This window comes from Phyllobates terribilis, unplaced genomic scaffold (genome assembly GCF_046119375.1).
Source record: "Phyllobates terribilis strain yellow unplaced genomic scaffold, ASM4611937v1 Scaffold_9__5_contigs__length_417890890, whole genome shotgun sequence".
In the NCBI taxonomy this organism is placed as follows: domain Eukaryota; kingdom Metazoa; phylum Chordata; class Amphibia; order Anura; family Dendrobatidae; genus Phyllobates; species Phyllobates terribilis.
Window position 1 is genome coordinate 95881332 of NW_027362769.1, and position 19815 is coordinate 95901146.

At 41.2% G+C, this 19815-nt stretch overlaps 1 protein-coding gene across 1 annotated transcript in view; it reads right to left on the reverse strand.

Moving 5' to 3' along the window:
• The window catches only part of ITGA4 (integrin subunit alpha 4), a 229014-nt gene extending 211598 nt beyond the window's left edge, over positions 1-17416 (reverse strand). The window contains exons 1-2 of the mRNA XM_073646796.1: positions 17024-17416; positions 16665-16786 (exon numbers count right to left, since the gene is read on the reverse strand). Of these exons, the coding sequence (XP_073502897.1) occupies positions 16665-16786; positions 17024-17220 (319 nt within the window). The 5' untranslated portion in view covers positions 17221-17416. The remainder of the gene's footprint in view (positions 1-16664; positions 16787-17023) is intronic.
• Between the last annotated feature and the right edge of the window lie 2399 nt (positions 17417-19815).

Consider the following 19815-nt stretch of genomic DNA (forward strand, 5'->3'; position numbering starts at 1 on the left):
AACATTGTCTTCTTACTCTGTTAATAGCTTTACGTGCCTTCATTGGTAATAGCAGACATTTCACTAGCATTTTACAGTTGTATGAAACGGAGTCAAGCAGACAAAGCCAAATAAACATTCTCTACGAGATGACCTTCATGTCACAGACACATGACAAGTTTGCTTGCTTGCTTCTCTTTGGAGCATTGCTATATACAATACATCCTATAGGTTTTCCTTAGATTTAAAGGCAATTTGTCACCAGGTTTTTGTTACCTAATATAAAAGCAGCATGATGTAGGGGCTGAAACCCTACATCAGTTCTGATGAAGGTCCAATTTCAGGACCCAAATGTTAACAACCATAAGGATTGGCAATAAAATATTGTTTCATCTTTGAGTGCCAAGTTCCTCATTTGCTTAATTACTGGTTGGAACCCCACTTGGACACCTCATCTCTTTTCCAGGAGTGCCTTATATCTTCCTAGTTTATCAGTAGGAAATTATCACTAGATGACTACTTGGCCTGCTACCAGATAGTCCAACCACGCGCCCTCCTCTAATTGGCAGTTTTCTGCCTATGCAGAGTAAACACAGCTGCCAATCGGTGGCGGGGGCGGGTGTTATACAAAGCTCAGTATTCAGAGAACTGGTAGATCTGCAGCAGAGAAAACTGTTTTAACCAAAACTACAGCACCCAGTAAAGTAAGTGACACGTCGCTGGAATCAGGGTCTCTGCTCTTATATCATGCTGTTCTCAGATGGGGTAGTAAAAACTTTGTGACATATTTCCTTTTAAGCTTTTGTAATGTGTTCTACATTTGTTCTATTATAACCAAAACATGCCTCGTTCTAACCCCTCCTATACACATCCTACGTAATTACAAAAAACTCTCAGAGTAGTCTACATTATTGACGTTAATTAGGTGAGCTATTAGGAAAGGTTAATTAAATAAGCATGTGCCCTTTGGTCTTGGATCCCTGCTCTATTCATGAGTCACATATTCCCACACAAGGGATTTTTTTGAAAATATGCTACTGAAAAGTTTTAGCGCCGCCGCCCATAGAAATGGGCAATAATAGAGATCAATGTTTCACGCTATGCTTCATATCCTTATTCATCTATCACCAGTCCCTTATACCACTATGTGTGCAGATAAAATCCCCGACAGATTTCAGTAGCAGGCTGTAGTGGTTGCAGTTGCATCTGGGCTTTTAAGCTTAAAGATGGTCTATAAAGTCCATTTGTCCCATATAAGAAGACCAATATTATTAAAGACCTCTGTTAGTTGGGTCCTTGTTGGAGATTTTGACTTTGGGCCCATGAGTTCAAGTTGCTCCACTGATAGCAGGGATGACATCCACAGTCAATGCATAACACAGCCTGCATGAGGATTAAATTTGCTCTACGATGCAAGGCATATAACCACAGCTTTACCCTTAGGCCAGGTTCACAAGAGGATATAAAAAAATCATCTGATTTGATTTGAACTGTATGGCATCTGTTTAATACATCAGCATTTATTAAAACTTACAAAACTAAACATAATTTCCTATGTTAATAACTACAATGTATCCGTAAAGATTAGATGTTACACGGATGGCAATTTTTTTTGCAGCCTTAAACTTGAATAGACGAGTCTCAGATTCGTTCTGTGATGAAAAAAAAAAAACGCTCATAATATTGGTCATAGTGCTGTCCGTGTGATGCCAGTTATTTTACTGACAGCACTTGGACCGAAAATGTTTATATCATACAAATAAAAAAAAAAAACCTAAGGGCTCATGCAGACGATGTATTATCAGTCCCAGTGCGATCTGACAAAACATCGGATCACACTCGGACCAATGTTAATCTATCGGGCCGTGCACATGTCAGTGCCGGTCTGTGGAAAAAAAATTAACTTGAATATAAGTTGGTGTACATGCAATGTGGCACCCTGCTACCACAGGTACCACAGAACCCAAAAGGGTGCATGGATGGACTTCTCCACAAGAGGCCCTCACTACAAACAGACACCCCCACCCTTCCACCTCATACCACCAGAGGGAGCCCTGTTAGGGATATATAGACTGGAGGGTGGAATCAGTGAGGGAGTCGTTGTCAGTTAGTAAGTCAGAAAGTGTGCTGACACTGAGAGCAGTGAAGACTCAGCACGTCTGCTGCTGTACTGAGGGCCCCGGGTGTGGCCAAGGCAAGGAGAGAGAAGAGAGGAGTTAAGGGGGCAGAGGAGCGTCTGAAGCTCACCCCAAGACACAAGCCGGACACCGGGTCCGCGCCTACAGGGTCCTCTACACCCAATAGGGACAACCGGCATACCAGGAGGCTTCCAGGCCCCTGGTAATCTTGAAGCTGCTATCAATTACAGGACTAGGAACCACGAAGGCCCCGGCGTCCAGGGATAGTGGTTGCCAGAGAAAAGTCCTACTACCAAGCAGTCAGGTGAGAGAGCAAAACAATAGAGAAGCTAGGCCAAGTTCCAGGCTGGCCCGAAGCTTAGAGAGAGAGGAAGACATGGACCAGGAGGCCTACAACCCTCTCACTGGGGAGAGTTCTGAAGTGCACCCTTCCTATTAAGTACCCTGGACCCTACCTGCCGTTACACCAGTAAAGGTACTGAAGCGAATCCCCTGTGTGCGTGTCCGTCATTCCCCCTGACCCGACCGGGTCACCTCTCACCTGCATCCCTTTCATCAACCCTGCCCTGGGGTCCCGCTCCGCCTGTGGGGAGCAGAAACATCCCAGCTGCCATCCCATCACCCCCCGGAGGTCTGCAGCAGCGTCGGTACTCATTACCGGGTACCACAGGTGGCGTCATGGGACAAACTGTTAACAAAAAACCCCTTTTAAAGAGTGACCCCAGAGGACGGGCCCGGGAGCCGACTGCCGTGACATCCTACAAAGAAGGTAAAGGCCCGGGTACCGAGTCTCCCCCCATATTCCCCCTGGGCGAGTTAGCAACATGTCGGAGTACGTTCACACTGGACATTAAACAAACAAAATCTAAGAAACAAAATGAACATAAACCCTGTTGTAAGTAAGTTAAAGCATATAAATAACATAAGGTACTTAGTAAACACCGTTTTTGATCAAAGATAAAAGCCTTCCCACCAGCACCAAGGTGTACCCAGTCGGGACTGTCCTAACCTCTAGTATTTAGATAGAGTATGTGTTCACTTTGTTTCTATCTTAGGTTTTGCAAACTCTGATCAGGGTGTGATTAGCATAATTGACCCAAGTCTCTCGGATGAGAGAATATACTCTGGTGTGACCCTAGCTTAATACTTAGATTCCAGTATTCAATTAGTAACATGCAGAATACATCAAGTATACATTATATATAACTACACATGCCCATTACTGTGGCTTGCATATCTTTTCACTATGCTGTAAATTTTTAAAAATGATTTTAGTTTTGCTAAAATATAGTTAGAAAGACTTTCATATGTTGCGCTTTCCTTCTAGTTTTGAGATACATAAAAAAATACAAAAGTGGGCTTATTCGAGCAGGTTCGTATAGTCATATTTAAAATTAGTAAAATATATGCCCTTGCCAATTTAAAAATACTGTATATTAGTTCCCAGGGGGGCATTGCGGCTTTAAAGTCTCCTCACCTTGGCATGTCAGGCTTGACATGTCACTCTCCGAAATGAGAAACTTTACCTCTTGACTCCCGGTCAGACGCCTCTCACCCAGCCAAACCAGTTCTCACCCTGAAACACAGTTGTCTACAAATTGAGATTTTGGTTTGGGCTTTAATCCTAAATCAAGTGACAAGTTTCGCTAGAGAATTGATATTGACTTTTAGGATTGCTACTTCCTATAGGTAGCACTAGAGTTCTAGTTCTCTTCCTCTATGAAGAGATAATTTGTATATTATTATGATAACTTTTCCTTACACATACTCATCCTTCATACCGTGCTTCCCTGAAAATAAGACCTACCTCAAAAATAAACCCTAGCATGATTCTGCAGGATTTTTGGCGTATGCTTGAAATATAAGCCCTACTCCAAAAATAAGCCCTAGTTACAGTCAGGACTGGCATTTGGGGGGGGACTGGTCAATTGCCCAGGGCCTACATTTCTCTTAAGGGCCCCCAGCAGTTCTTTTCTGAGGTTAACACTGATAATGGACCTTCGGTGACATCACTGTCATGTGACCCTGATGTCACCAAAGGTCTTTTAACTGCAAGAGTCTAGAGGAAATAAGGAGAAAAGAGCTTAGTATGCAGGGCCAGTGTCAGGGTAAATGGGGGAAAAAATGGGCAATTTTTCAGGGCCTACACTCTGTTAGCGGCCCTTAGCATTTCTTTTCTGAAGTTAAGACTGCTTAAAGACCTTTAATGACATCACGATCATGTGGCCATAATGTCACCAAAGATCCTTTAACTGCGGGAGTCTAGAGGAACTGAACAAGAGACAAGCTGGTATGTACCATATGTGCAGTGTGTGTATATACATGTATATGTGCAGTGTGTGTATGTTTGTGCAGTATGTGTGTATATACATGTGTATGTGCAGTGTGTGTGATGACATGATTATGTTTGAATAAATGTTGATATTTTTTGTTCAAGAAAAATGTGGATTGTTCTTGGAAAAAAAATAAGACATCCCCTGAAATAATCCCTAACCCATCTTTCAAAGCAAAAATAATATAAGACCTTGCTTATTTTTGGAGAAACCGTACTTACGTATGGAGAAACCGTACTTACGTACAGTACGTACATATTTTTGGCCACTGTACTTCTTATCATTTCCTTCTCCCTCTTCATTTTCCCCTTTCTATTATGCCTACCTAAGATACTGTAAGATTACTGTTTATGTAAGTAGTACTACTGTAAAGCAATTATCTGACCCCCTGCATGGGGAAATATAATAATGCGTTGTTCTGCTCATTTTGCATACTTATCCAATGACAATACTTGAAATCTAAAAATGGTAAAATAATGGTGTCTAAGCTAATTTTCGCAGTTAGTAAGGCCTCATTCAGATGTTGTTTTTTCACATACGTGTTCTATCCGTGCTATTCAATCATGTGCCCACTATATTGAATCGGGCTGCTCATAAGTCTGTTTTTTTTTCCGATCAATTGTCCAAAAAAATAAGAATGGCAATTTTAGATCTGAGTTCTGAATCAAACTTTCCAATGCAAGTCTATGGGTTTATGAAAAGCTCGGACAACTTAGTGCTGACTGGTTTCCACTGTCTAAGGCCGAATTCAAACATCTGTGAAACATGGTCCATGAATAGAAAGTGATATACGGACTCGTCATGGGTCTCCCAACCTGAACTCAACAGCCTCATAAACATGGTTGGTGTATGGAGCGTGATATACAGACTAGTTGTGAGTATTTTGACCTTACGCAAAAGCCTCATAGGCAGGGGCATAGCTATAATAGGTGCAGGGATTGCAATCGCACCCAGGTTCTGGAGCCTAAGGGACCCAAAAGGTCCCTTTGGCCCATATGAAAAGACCATTACTTTTAAAGACTTGCCATAATTGGTGGACCTGTTGGAGCTTTAGCATTGGGACCCATGAGCTTCAATTTATGCCATTGCTCATAGGCATATAAGGATGTTGAGTTTGGGTCAGGAGACCTGTGACTTGCCCATATATCATTTTCCGTACACAGACCATGTTTCCCGGACGTCTGAATTCACCTTGTGCGAGAAGAAGCTTGAGAAACCATCATCAGTTTTTTTTTATACGAGCAACACTGATGGTAAGAAATAAACACTGACCAGACACTGATGAAAATGCGATCCAGCCCATGGATGGAAATCAGTCAATTTTTTTCATATACGAGAAAAAAAATGGATGTCTGAATGAAGCATTAAGAAGAGCGTATGTTACTAAAGATCAAGGGTAAATATGATAGGATATAATAAATTCTAAAATAATCCATTCACATGTATGTGTCCCATAGCTGTAGCCTAGGGACTCCCTTTCTACTCCACTTGGTAAAAACCTACAATATGGAAAACTGCATGTAAAAACCGTAATGTGGCAAAACAATTGAATGCAAACATGACAACTAATGGCCGATGGGCCCTAATATGGGTTTCACATCGAGAATCATAAGCTTCTACTTATGTCTTTGACCACTAATTTGTAGCTCCGGGCTCCGATTTAAAACAGTCCCACTACCATGTGCTATTTATAAGGCCGCGTTCAGTATTTGTTCACTATTTTCCATCAGTATTTGTAAGCAGGAGTGGGTGAAAAATACAGAAGTGGTGACGTGTTTCTATTATTCTTTTTTCCTGATTGTTCCACTCCTGGTTTTGTCTTACAAATACTGATGTAGGTCTTTTTTATTTGATAGAAGAATACACTACATGACACAACAATAATACATTACAGACACAAAACATAAGAACAAAACTCCAGAACAGGACAAGACGACAAAACCCGACACAAATCACAGAAAATAGAAGCAAAATAAATCAACCAGAAAGGGGAGAAGATTCGACCTATTGAGGAAAAATAACAAAAATTTGAAAATTAAAGAAACAAAATAACCATCATCACAGGAATAAGTACATAAACTTTTTTTATTTTTTTTTATTTTATAAACAAGAAATAAATATTATAAAAACCTATAAAACCACCGGCCCAGCTTCATTCATACTACTATATACAAACCCACACAACGTTCACACTGTCCTATATACACTTAAAACACGCCGTCCTATATACAATATTATATACAATAAAACCATTATAAACACAAAACACTAAACCTAAATATAATGTAACACTAAAAGAATGATTCTTGAACCAGTGTGATTCAAACCCACAGCTCCCAAGAGAACTGGAGCCTTAAACCAGGGAATTAGCCTACGCAGATATCTTACCATTTTACAAATACTGATATAAAATACTGATTAAGCACTGAACGTGTGAACGTGGCCTAACACTGGTGTTTTATATAGCAGAATTATAAGCTCTTACGAGCAGGGTCGTCATTATTTTTGTCTTAATTATTATATTATCTTTAACTGTTGCTTATGACTGTTGTATATGAAACTGAATTGTAAAGTGCTGCGGAATATGTTGGCGCTATATAGATAAAGATTATTATTATTATTATTAATAGACCTTATTGTCCCCTCAGGCACGATGACTCAGGAACCACTGGTACCGCAATTCCGCTGCAGAAACGCTTAAAAAACGCTTGGTATAAGGTCTGCCATGTTCCCCAATGATAATCCGCATGTGTTGTGCACATGCTGCAAAAATTTCCGCTGCGGATTATCATTGCGGAAAAATCCGCAGCACTACCAATTATTTTGCGGAAGTGCTGCGTTTTCACCGCCGTTGACTTGCATTGGAACGCATGGATTACGCATCACTGGATCTGCACATGCGGATTCCATGCGTTTCAATGTGTGGATGGTATCCGGGTTTGGAGAATAGGAGACTCTCCTCCGGACCCGGGTACCATAGTACCTGTAAAAAGAAAGAATAAAATAAAAAATAAATATTATACTTATCTTCTGATGGCCCACGATGTACTTGTCTCGGCTTGCTGGCAGCTCGCGGTAGACTAAAGGACCTGCGCTGACGTCATTTAGTCATGTGACGGGTCACGCGACCGCTTACGTCGGCAGGTCCTTTAGTCTACCGCGAGCTGCCGGCAAGCTGAGACAAGGACACCGGGGGCCATCAGAAGGTAAGTATAATATTTATTTTTTACCATTCTTTTTCGGTCACGCTATATAAATCCATGCCGGTTGCATGGATTTATATAGTGTGACCAAGTTGTCAAGCACTTTCCAAGTGATGCTAAAATCGCTTGGAAAGAGCTTGTCAACCCGCATGCAGAAATGCAAGTGAAGAACGCTTCACATTCTCTTGTCCCTGGCAGGAAAAACGCATGTACAATCCACGTGTACAATCCGCATGTACAATCCGCATGAGTTTTTTCTGCCAGGGAGATGCAGAAACTCTCAGGAAAAAATCCGGAGCATTTCTGCATCGTGGACACATAGCCTAAGAGAAAAAAAAAATCATCATATCAAGTGATAAAATGATTTATTTTTATCCTACTTCAGACAATTCTGATATTTGGTGTTTTTTATGCTAGAAGGGGATATAAGTCAAGTAATAGGATGTTATTGTGAGTCCAGGAAATAGGAATTCCTATAAATGCAATAAATAGGAAAAAGGAAACGGATATTGTTAGACCACTTCATTTTGATCTGATAGCGAGCTGTGAGTGCCACGGTTTATCGGCAATATCTTGATGTTTCCTACAGACGTTCATCTGAACAGAGCATGAGGCGTATAAATTCAACCTATCCATCAAAAATGGATCTTTGACTCTTCATCATGTGTCTTCTACACTGATTATGTAAGCAATTCTGGAAATATGGAAGAGCCAGCCATAATGAAAACCCACTCCCTGGACTTGCTTTGTACAGTTCTTTGACCTGAAGCAAAGTCCTAAAGAACCCACCACTATTCACTGCATGGGATGAGGAGACGTGTTGCCTGGATTTGTGATATCACAAAAACATTTCTCAATGACAGATTGGGGACACTACCAACAGTGCCGATATTCAGTTCATGATACAACAAGAATAACCACAGACTAACTATAAGTTATGTACAGTATGTATGACAGATACATCTGACCGGAATATTTTGACCTCCACTGATACCTAGAAAAAAAACTAGTCTGCGAAACAGAGGTCCAAGTCCAATCTCTACATAGTACCAGGTCACCAGTGAAGTAGAGTTGTATCAACAAAAAAGTCAGAAAGTCATTTACTTTATTTTTAGCCTTCTTGGTCTTCCAGCTTCAACTTTACTGATGAAAAATTTTAGACTAACACAAGGGATTTCCACCCCTGAATCTGTTTGTAAAAAACATGCACCAGACTCTAAAAATAAAAAATTCATAGTGATGAATCACTGCCACTACTCTTCTAAGGAAGGCCATACATATTAGACTAAAGTCTGCCAAATACACCAATTTCAGAGGAATTAGCTAACAGTCTAGGGTGTTTGGGGGACCTCCTGACTCTCCTCCGACATATGATGAGGATCCCACCAGTTGCATTTCAATGGCCGATCTTTTTGTTCACCATGTAGATAAGTCACTGCATAGGAGTCTGGCAAAGGCTCTCTTAAAGAGAAGAGGAGAGCATTCGGCCAAGTGAAAAATTCCTGTCTACATAAGGGTTGGGAGAGATAGCTTCGACCAAACCAATATTTGGCTGACAGTTCTCTAATGTGCAAGGAGACCTTAATGGTACCTGTGTCCCCAATCGGTCACCATGCTTCTTTTTCCATCAGGATCGGCATGTCACAGACCACCACACCACCGCAGCGTGCCAATGATTGGTTGAAACTGTGACAGTTTTGCATGACTGGAAAAGGGGATGTAGAGAGACTGAGGACTCAGGTAGTGTTAATAGAGGAATATCAGACTCATTTGGCATATCATAGAATCAGGAGCTACCGGGAATCAATAAGGTATCATTTTATGATTTTTTTGCTTCATTTTTTAAAGTATGCTTTATTTGAAGTCAGAGCTTGTAACCCCCTTTAATAAACCACTGCCTTTAAAGAAGACTTCACTTTATTAAAGTTCCTTGATAAACAGATAATTACTAGCATGGTACAATATTTATTCTGGGGAGCCTAGTATTGTATCTATGATTAGTAGTCATTGATCATTCTGCAGACCCCCTATCCTAGCCTAAAAACATGTATCCCCATTATAAATAGGGTCACCAGCCATCTTGTTCTATTAAGTTATTGGACGCTCTGTTCAACTGATATGTCAATAGTAGAAATGAACGGACCCGTGGAAGTTCGGGTTCTGCTATCCGACCCGAAGTTTATTTCAAAGTTCGTTTTGGGTACCAGAAATGTACCCAAACTTGAACCAGAGCCCGAACCCCATTGAAAACATTGAAGACCCAAACTCTTGAGCTGTAAAATATTCTCTTTCTTCAGTTCGGGTTCACTCATCTCTAGTCAATAGATCTGTTTTTAGGGAGAGCTGGCTAAAAGCCAATATGGCCACAGTGATGTCATGAGTCTTCCTCCAGAGTCAAACACTAGATTAGTATAAAAATGAAAACTAGAGGAACTTTCCTTCCGCATAGTGAAATTGCACCTAAGGGCTTGTTCACACATTGCGTTTTTGCCTCCTCTTTTCAGCACGCATGACCAGGAATGTGAATGAGATTTTCTGAAATCTCATGCACATGCTGCTTTTTTTTACTTGCAGATTTGATGCAGTTTAAAATCAGCGTTTTTGCAGTGTTTTTCACTCATTCAAATGAATGGAAAAAAATGCATCAAAAACGTACTAAAAATGCATCAAAAATGTGTGTATTTTACTTTATTGTGTAGTTTTAGTGCAGAAATGTCTGCTGCAAATACTTAACATGTGCATATACCCTAAGATCTGAACCATAAGGAACCTACTGATGTAAGTGGCCGTAAATGTATCCATAGCTGTAGAGGGAAAGATCTGTCCAAGTGAAAAGTTGATTCCTATGGATAGAGATAAGCGGTTCGTACTGGACACCTAGTATCCGATGCTGAACTCCAAACCCAGACTTCTCCTGGAAGAGAGAGGGAAAGAAAGAGAGAGAGGGAGAGGTATTTTCCAGTTCCGAAGTTCGGGTCCTCATTGATTTCAATGGGGTTTGGGTTCAGGTTCAAGTTCGTGCACAGTTCTGGTACCCGACCGAACTTTCGACTAAAGCTTGGCTGGGTACCAGAACTCAAACTTCCACAAGTCCACTCATCTCTACCTATGGACACCGAATAAACAGAAACTGGTCTTAAATTATGGTATACCAGGAAGGTTGAACTGAAACAGAAAACCCCAGTGCAAGAACGATAAAGCCCTGTCCACATTGCCAATGAGGATGAATTTGATGACTAGAACAGCACAGAAAGTAATATTTTTGCAGTCAGAAATAAAAACAGAAACCACACCAGAGCAATCACAGACCCTATATAAATTCTGTAGGGTCTGTCAGGTGCCATTAGGGTCTGTTGCACACTGGAGTCAGCTCAGCGTTCAGGCTTCTGTTATGAATGGCGGTCACAATGCAAATGTGAACAAAGCCTAATTTGCCAAAATTGAGGTGCTAAACATGGGAGCTCCCCTTACTCTTTAGTATATCCCCCAGTCCTTTGCTGATTTTGCAGGTAGGTAACAATCCTCCATTGATCTTGAGGTTGTATTGTCCAGTCTCTCCAGTAGACATGACTACAGTATTCTCATTGTTGTTTTCAGTGGAGGGCATACAGCGGCTGTGACATTACATTATCATGCATGCATTTAGTCATGCCTTCATAAATGTAAATTATCCTAAAACCAGGAGAATAAAAACGTACTCCCTGAGGTCATATAACGATGACAGAGAATTCCCATTTGCTTTTAATTACATTTTATAATGAACCATTCGTGGTAATGGTAAATGATACTGGTAGGAAGTACCTTAAAGGCAAACCCAGATGAAGGCATCCATTGCTCATTTAGTGGTTTCATATGAGGGGATGAGAACAGGGAACAGCTCTAAATCCACATCCATAAGGCTCTTTTCACGCTATCATCATGTTTTTCATTCATTACAAGCCATGACTATTATACTATTAATTTTTAAACAGAACTTGATGAATTCTAATGGAATAAATTAAATATAATACCAGTAAAGTTTTATTTAGGGTTCAGGATTTTGTAATTAATCTGCCAACTGAAATTTTTTGGTCATCAAATATACCAGAACTAGAGTTGATGCGAATTGAGTTGTAGGTTCAGGTCCATCAGCCATGTCAGTGATCTATGGCCACTGGATGGGGCCCCTGAGAACAGCCCCCTCGCGTCACGGCTGATATTTATGTTAGCCAGCCTGGTTCAACATTACTTTTTCATCTCACCGCAATGATAAAATTGCACCAGTCTGGCTAATCAAGATGTATGCCATCAGGCAGATCTCAAGGCTTCCATTCAGGAGCTACAGATTAGTGGGCAATGGACCAGGTCCTGTGGATCAATTTGCACCAACTCTAATCACCAGCTCTAAGTATGCTCGTTTCCGATTATTAGCGTATCTAAACTGGCTGGTAATTGCTTGATGAACAAGCAAAATGCTTGTTCATGGGGTGAGTTGATTTTTAAGCACACTATAAAATCATTGTACTTGGCAGCACATCATTGTGACTAAATAATTGTTATGTGCAACATGGAACGTAAGATGGGCCAGTAAATGCCCGGTGATCATTTTGCATGTAGCTGATCTGTGGACATTTAATGGCCCCGGTCGGCCAGTCTAACTGGACCCTTAAGGCCCCCATATATATTAAACTAATGTAGACTAATGACGGATTCGGCCGATGGTCTAAAGCGTATTAGGGAGCCAGCCAACTGATGGTTGGGAGAGATGTTGATCGTGCATGTCTGATTTCAGACTGCCAATGGCAATGTTCTCCCGAAGATAAGTCATGGGGTAACATGTCAGCCTGCGGCTTTCTTATAGAGAAGACAACAAGAGCGTTCGGCTGAGAGAGCACTCCTGTGTTTGGGAGACTCGGCCAAGATGGCTGTCGGCCAAACGATGGGCTGAAGCAATGTTCTCCTGTCATCCATCTAATGTGTATGGCCAGCTTTAGAGATCAATACATACACAGCTTTATCATCTACCTAGATATGAGAATAGACTGTGACTGCCTGTTCCCTCTTGGTACATGGGCTCCTCTGTAGTTACTACCACATGTACACTTGTACATGCTTATATTTTGCAACACCGTTAAAAAATTTTATACATTGGGCCATGGCCAATAATGCTTTCAAAAATCACATTTGGCTCTGCATTGTAAACAGTAATTGTTTGGTAAACTATCATTTACAAGGCTATGTAAAGAAGCAATGGCACATCTAACAACACTACTGTGAAATGGAGCTTTGTATTTGATTGTTTATCTTATTTTGTTTACTCTTTTACTCTTTCATTCATTTACGGATTATTTATTTATTCATTCGTTCATCCATCCAATAATTCATTTATGTAGGTCAAAAAATAAAATAAAAAGCCAGTAAACTGCAGCACTATTCAATGTCCATTTGACTGGTCGAGATCTCTGGCAGTCCTATAAATCTGAATGAAGCCTTGGTCTAGAAACGACTATGCACCTCAACTCAACCCTGACAAAGTGAGGAAGAATGGGGAATGCTGTTCATATAATCAAAGGGGTACGTTTTCTCCTTGTGGAGAGTGACATGCCAGGTCTGGCACGCCAATATGAGGAGACTTAAACGCCTTGCATTCTCCTCTTGGAAATTGAATATGCAAATTGTCTCTTCAGAGAGGAAGTGGACTTGAACTCTAGCGCCACCTATTGAAAGTATCAATCCTAGGAGCCAATATTGACTCTTTAACGAGCCTTGAAATATGACTTAGGATAAAAGCCAAATCAGAATCTCAATTTGAAGACACAGTGTTTTGGGTTATTGCTGTTATATAGTTGCCATATTGCAGTTCTGTAAAACTAGTAATATATATACTACAGTGCAATGGCTTTGTGTGCATGTGGTCCTCCAGGTTTTCTCACTGAGAACCTTCACTACAGAATCTTCTCACTTAAGGCCAGACATTATCAAAATCTGCACATATGGTGTAGGTATACATACATATATGTGTGACCCCAAACCTCATTGGTGAGCACTTTTGTTAATGACCTTTCTAGAGTTAATTGCAGGCAAGGCATTAAGGGTTAGGTTTACTATCAGCTGTAGAACCACAGGATAAGAACCTCTTCTTTAGAACTTTAAGGAAGTTGTGTTTTTCAGATCAACTCTGTTTCCTGCACAGAACATCCCACCAAGGCATGTAATGTAGCAGATGTGATAAAATTCCCATCCCCCACGTTCTTTCCAAAACATACACATCCTTCTTGGTGTTCACATGCACTACAACAAGCTTCCTTGAGTCTCATTTGATTGTGAGATAAAACAATGCATGGAATTGTTTAGATGCCATACAAAAGAAAGAACAATTATATCATCTTCAAAGCCATGGAGCCACCAGCTTATATTCATGTCACTTAGAGGAGCAAGTGATATAACAAAAATAATAATGGCAATGAAAACTAATGTAACGTTCCATTGCTGGGAATTTGAGTAATAATAACAAAAATATCATTTATTACAGTATTGCCCAATACTAGAATTAGATCCAACATTAAAAGGTAGATTGGCCAAGCCACTAATTGATATGATAAACAGTATACTATGCAAATAATATCCACTATACTTTCCTAATAGTAACATTGAAGAATATGTTTCAAATTCAGCTGTCTTCGGTGTTACAAGATAAGCAAAATGAAAAAAAAATCATACAAAATACAGTACTGACATATACACTCCATTCTAGTTACCGCTTTTTATGGACAGCTAGTTTGTAGCAACAGCTCCTAAGGGATGCTCTATGCATGGGGTCTGTCAACCACCATCTTTGGAGGTATCTGGTGCCTACTATCCTGTACCTACGATCTATGTGTCAAACACTAGTTGCAGTTACAAAGATCATCAAGAAACAGCAAAGATGTTATTTTTATCCCTACTTACAAAATTATGGAGCATTCCTTTAAACATGCAATATATTTGTCCATTGAACGGGTTGTCAGGGACTTTGACATTAATGGACTATCCTTAGGTCATCAATGTCTGATCGGTGGAGGTGCAATATCCAGCACCCGCCGCCGATCAGCTGTTCCCGATGTCGGCAGCGGCCAGAATTGCTCAAATCAATAAGGGGTGGATGCGCAATACCTGGTCGTAGCCACTATTCCGTTGACGGAGTTCTGACCACCGCCGATACCAGGAACAGCTGATTTGCGTGGGAGCCGGGTGTCACACATCCACAGATCAGACATTGATGATCTATCCTAAGGACAGGCCAACAATGTTAAAGACAACCCCTTTAAACCTAAATGTAAACAGCATATTCGAAAACCTTGGAAAATTAAACAACGTGGAAATTAAAGTCAAAGCAGTTCATCTACCGTCACATATTACTTTAGGGTGTGCAACAAAACTAAAATGAGATACTTCGGCCTTTGAGTAATCAGTAATCACTGGCTGCTGCTGAGAAGTATGCAATCCATAGAATAAGTAGTTTAGAAGTTCATGATATGTTACTGTATGGTGATCACATGATATTACAATTTTCAGTTGGACAAAAAAAAAACACAAATTCTGTTACACAGATAATTTCAAGGGTAAAAATTAAAAGGGGAAAATATAATTTACAATTCCCAGTATATTAATCTTTGAGTTGTGGTGAGCGTGGTGTTCTGCTCTGTAGAGCCACGATGGTAAGAAATGATTGCCCATTCATTCCAATAACTGAATGGTAATTACACTGTACTTACTCAGCCAGTCATCTAGCTAAGCCAGGTGATTATGGTGATCCTCTATGATCAAGTAATGTCCAAGGGATAGCTTAAAACCCGGGTGCACAACCTGTGGTCTTGAGGCTTAATGCCACATTAAAACCAGTTGTGCCTAGCACTGTAGGCACCGGTAATTATGAATGGTGTGCTGTGTGGTCATTTGTGCACCAGCCACATTTGGCAGAATGGGTCCTGATTCCTTTAGCCCAGAAAGGAGTAGATGAAGTGAAGAATTGGCCATGCATGACTGCTGTCATATTCATTGTAGTCTATGGTGGAAGGGAAACAAGCCACTGTTTCAGAATCTGGCATATACTACAATGTAGAGAGCTGAATGCATGGTCTCCTACTTCTGGACTGCAAACCCATTAGAAGGGTACCTTGGTACCTCTACCTTCCCGATAGGTAAGAACCCTAAAAATGGATCCAGCACCTATTAGATTTTTATGACAAATACTTTCAATATGCAGTAAATGTCTCAGAAGGTAATTGTAACCCATGGAGTTTTTTTTTGATCTGACAATATGGCCCTCAAGACCCAAAAAGGTTGTTGACAAAAGTGATTGTCCAAAATGTAAAACCATGTCTATACAAAAATCTATTTTTTTTCTACGTTACTGAATATCTATTCAGAAAAAAACTTCAATATTCCACTTCTACTAAAGGGGTTATCTATTATTAGGACAACCCCTTCTTAATCTGTATTTTTACCCCAGTAAAATAACAACACTTATACCGTTCCAGCAGTGTCGGCACTGTCTCTCTCAAAGCTCTCGTAACATTTTACATCACGTGGGCCCTTCACTCTCCCCACCTTTGGACATATCCCTTACATCTAAAGGGGGTGAAAGGGCAGCAGCGCTCACTTCTTCCAGGTGGAAGTGATTTGTCCGAAGGCGGGGAGAGTGAAGAGGCTACTGATTGGCCGCAGGGCTTGTGTGACGTAACACTTATGTGAGACAGTGCCGACACCGCTGGAACAGTGCCGACACCGCTGGAACAGCACCGACACCGCTGGAACAGCACCAACACAGGAGGTGAGTATAAGTGTTGTTATTTTATTGGGGGCAAAAAGATAGATTGAGAAGGGTTTGCCCAAGTAGTGGACAACTCCTTTAAGCACTGAAATATAACCACATCATGTATTGCTTGTTGCTCAGATGACAAAAACTGTTTTTCTACACCATGAAACATGGAAACACAACAACATGAAAGTAACATCATGAACATCAGACGTCACTGACACTCGTCACTCACCCACATCCATTATTTCACATGTCCCATTAACATTATCTCCAATTTTGCATTTGAATATTGTCCCAGGGTTTCTGATATCTGCGCGTGTGGTCAGATTGGATTTTGGAGCTCCAACAATAATCCTGTAGTAAAATAAATAAATAAATAAAATAAATAATAATAATTACATAAAATAGAAAACAAAATAAACTTAAAATGTAATACAAATGCAGAAATATCTGACCTTTAGAATATGCCGTTTACTTGTAGATTGTGCATATAGCAACCAGATTCACATTCTTAACTATGATGTAATGCAGGGGTTGCTGCAACAAGCTACATGATAGCAAACATTTGCAAACATTCATGTGTACACTCACCACTTATCATCCTCATAGCTGTGGAAAATTACGGAATAGCCAAACAGCGATCCATCTGGTCCTTTAAAAACCAAGGGGTTCTCCTCATCTATATTGTAAGTTCCAGCAGGGATGGCAGTGAGAAAACAGATCAGTGTAAGACTCCAGATGTGGGACAGTTTGCAAAGTTTGTAGCCTTCTCCTCCCTTCATGATCATTTTATAAGTTTTTCTGCTTTCCCCAAAGTGATGTCTTCATAGCAATGGAATGATACTTTGTGTGTACTGGAGCCTTGTGATTGCAGGGTAACTGTATCCAGCATCCAGCAGCCCATGTTGTATTTCAAGTGAAGAAAACTTTTTTTTAAGTAACCGCCCATCAGTCCTGCTTCCTCCTCCTCCTCCTCCTCTCTGTAAGTTTTCTTCTCCAGGACAGAGACTGCATATTAGAAATCCTTCTTAGATGTATGTCCTCTCCGGTAATTATAGCTTGTCTGTGACATGGATAATAGATGACTACAACCCATTATTTCCAGATCACTACTGCAGATTCATAGCTTTCCTTATTTAAGCTAGTAATGACACTGAGGCGAAGTTCACACAAGCGTATAAGAAAAACATCCGATTCTCCTCCAGAAAAAAATGGCCAATTTTCATCCGTATGTGGTTTGTCTGCAATATTTTTGTCATCCTTATGACATCCGTTTTATACATCAGCAGTTATTAACATTTATAAGACCAAATACATTGCAATTCTTTTATACAGGAAACTGTATATGTAAAAAATCAGATACTACATGGTTGATCCATATGGAATTGGATTTTTGAGAAAAAAACACTCATGTGAACAGCTGAATTGAATAACAGTGGTTCTAGTGCTGTCCGTGTGATGTCAGGTTTTCTTTTTTTCACGGATGACATTTGGACTGAAGATACGATCCTGGCCTAAGAGTGTTTTATTGCTCATGAAGTTAGAGGATCAATGCTTCTTGCAAACATTTGTCATATAACTGAGCACTACGGCACCGATTCATCAAGACTGGTATTTTTAACGCCAATCTTGATGAAGGCTGGGGTGTCCTGGAGTCAGATGCACCTGATTAATGAAATGGGATCATCTGCAACATGGCATCCACATTTGTGTGCCACGCCACAAATCTAGCAGCTTACGATAAATTAAATAAGCTTTGGCGTCATGCCCCCTTTCCACACCTACCATTACCCTTCACTCATTTTGACATGAAAACAAAAAATGTTGCTACATTTTTCAACGTATTGAAATCTCGGTGTCATGGATAACAGTAGGGGGAATCGCACAGATCTTACCGCTTCCACCAGTTTGTCAGGGATGACACCAGAGAGATTACGTAGATCCCACCACTGCCACCAGTTTTTTAAGTAGATGCAAACCCGCCGCCTCCAATCGTCAGGACAATTACACAATTGACTGAAGCAGGGTGACCCCAAAACAGTATGATCACCCAACTTTGACACTCACACAGCCCTCCATGCAGTATAATGGGCCTACATACAGTATAATGGCCCCATACCTCTCCACACTGCACAGAGTATAATGCACTCGCCATGGTCCTAAAAACAGTATAAGACACTCACCATGGTCCTCCACACAGTATAAGACACTCGCCATGGTCCTCCACACAGTATAATGCAGCCCCCCATGGTCCTCCACACAGTATAATGCACTCCTCATAGTCCTCCACACAGTATAATGTAGCCCCCCATGGTGCTCCACACAGTATAATGCAGCCCCCCATGGTCCTCCACACAGTATAATGCACTCCTCATAGTCCTCCACACAGTATAATGCAGCCCCCCATGGTCCTCCACACAGTATATTGCACTCCTCATAGTCCTCCACACAGTATAATGTAGCCCCCCATGGTCCTCCACACAGTATATTGCACTCCTCATAGTCCTCCACACAGTATAATGTAGCCCCCCATGGTGCTCCACACAGTATAATACAGCCCCCCATGGTCCTCCACACAGTATAATGCACTCCTCATAGTCCTCCACACAGTATAATGTAGCCCCCCATGGTGCTCCACACAGTATAATGCAGCCCCCCATGGTCCTCCACACAGTATAATGCACTCCTCATAGTCCTCCACACAGTATAATGCAGCCCCCCATGGTCCTCCACACAGTATAATGCACTCCTCATAGTCCTCCACACAGTATAATGTAGCCCCCCATGGTCCTCCACACAGTATAATGCACTCCTCATGGTCCTGTACGCAGTATAATGCAATCCCCATAGGGTAAAATGCAGGCCCCCACCATAGGGTAAAATGCAGCTCTCCCCTCCCCCCTATAGGGTAAAATGCAGCCCCAGTCCTCCAGTATTATCAGTACACACTGATTTGAAAATAAATAAATAGATACATACTTACCGCTCCTCGTTCCCCGCTGCTTCAGTCTCTCCAGCGTTTCTCTCTCATCACCTCAGCAGCTGCCAGCTCCACTGTCTGACACAGCGTGGCGCGTCATCATGCTGCTGCATCAGACGCAGAGGAGAAATGATGGGAGAGGGAGTGTCACATGATGCTCCCTCCTCCATCATAGCTATCAACCAGGGCCGGCTCCAGGTTTTCGTAGGCCCCGGGTGAAAGAATCTCAGTGGCCCCTTTAATACCACCATTCATGATGCACAGATATGGCAGAGAAATATAGATATACAACACAGGGCCCAGCCTGCCCCCACATCCTTCACATACGCAAACATGCACACACACAGTACGCAGACATGTGTGCACATGCACAGTACGCAAATGTAGCACCCCGAGGGCTCGG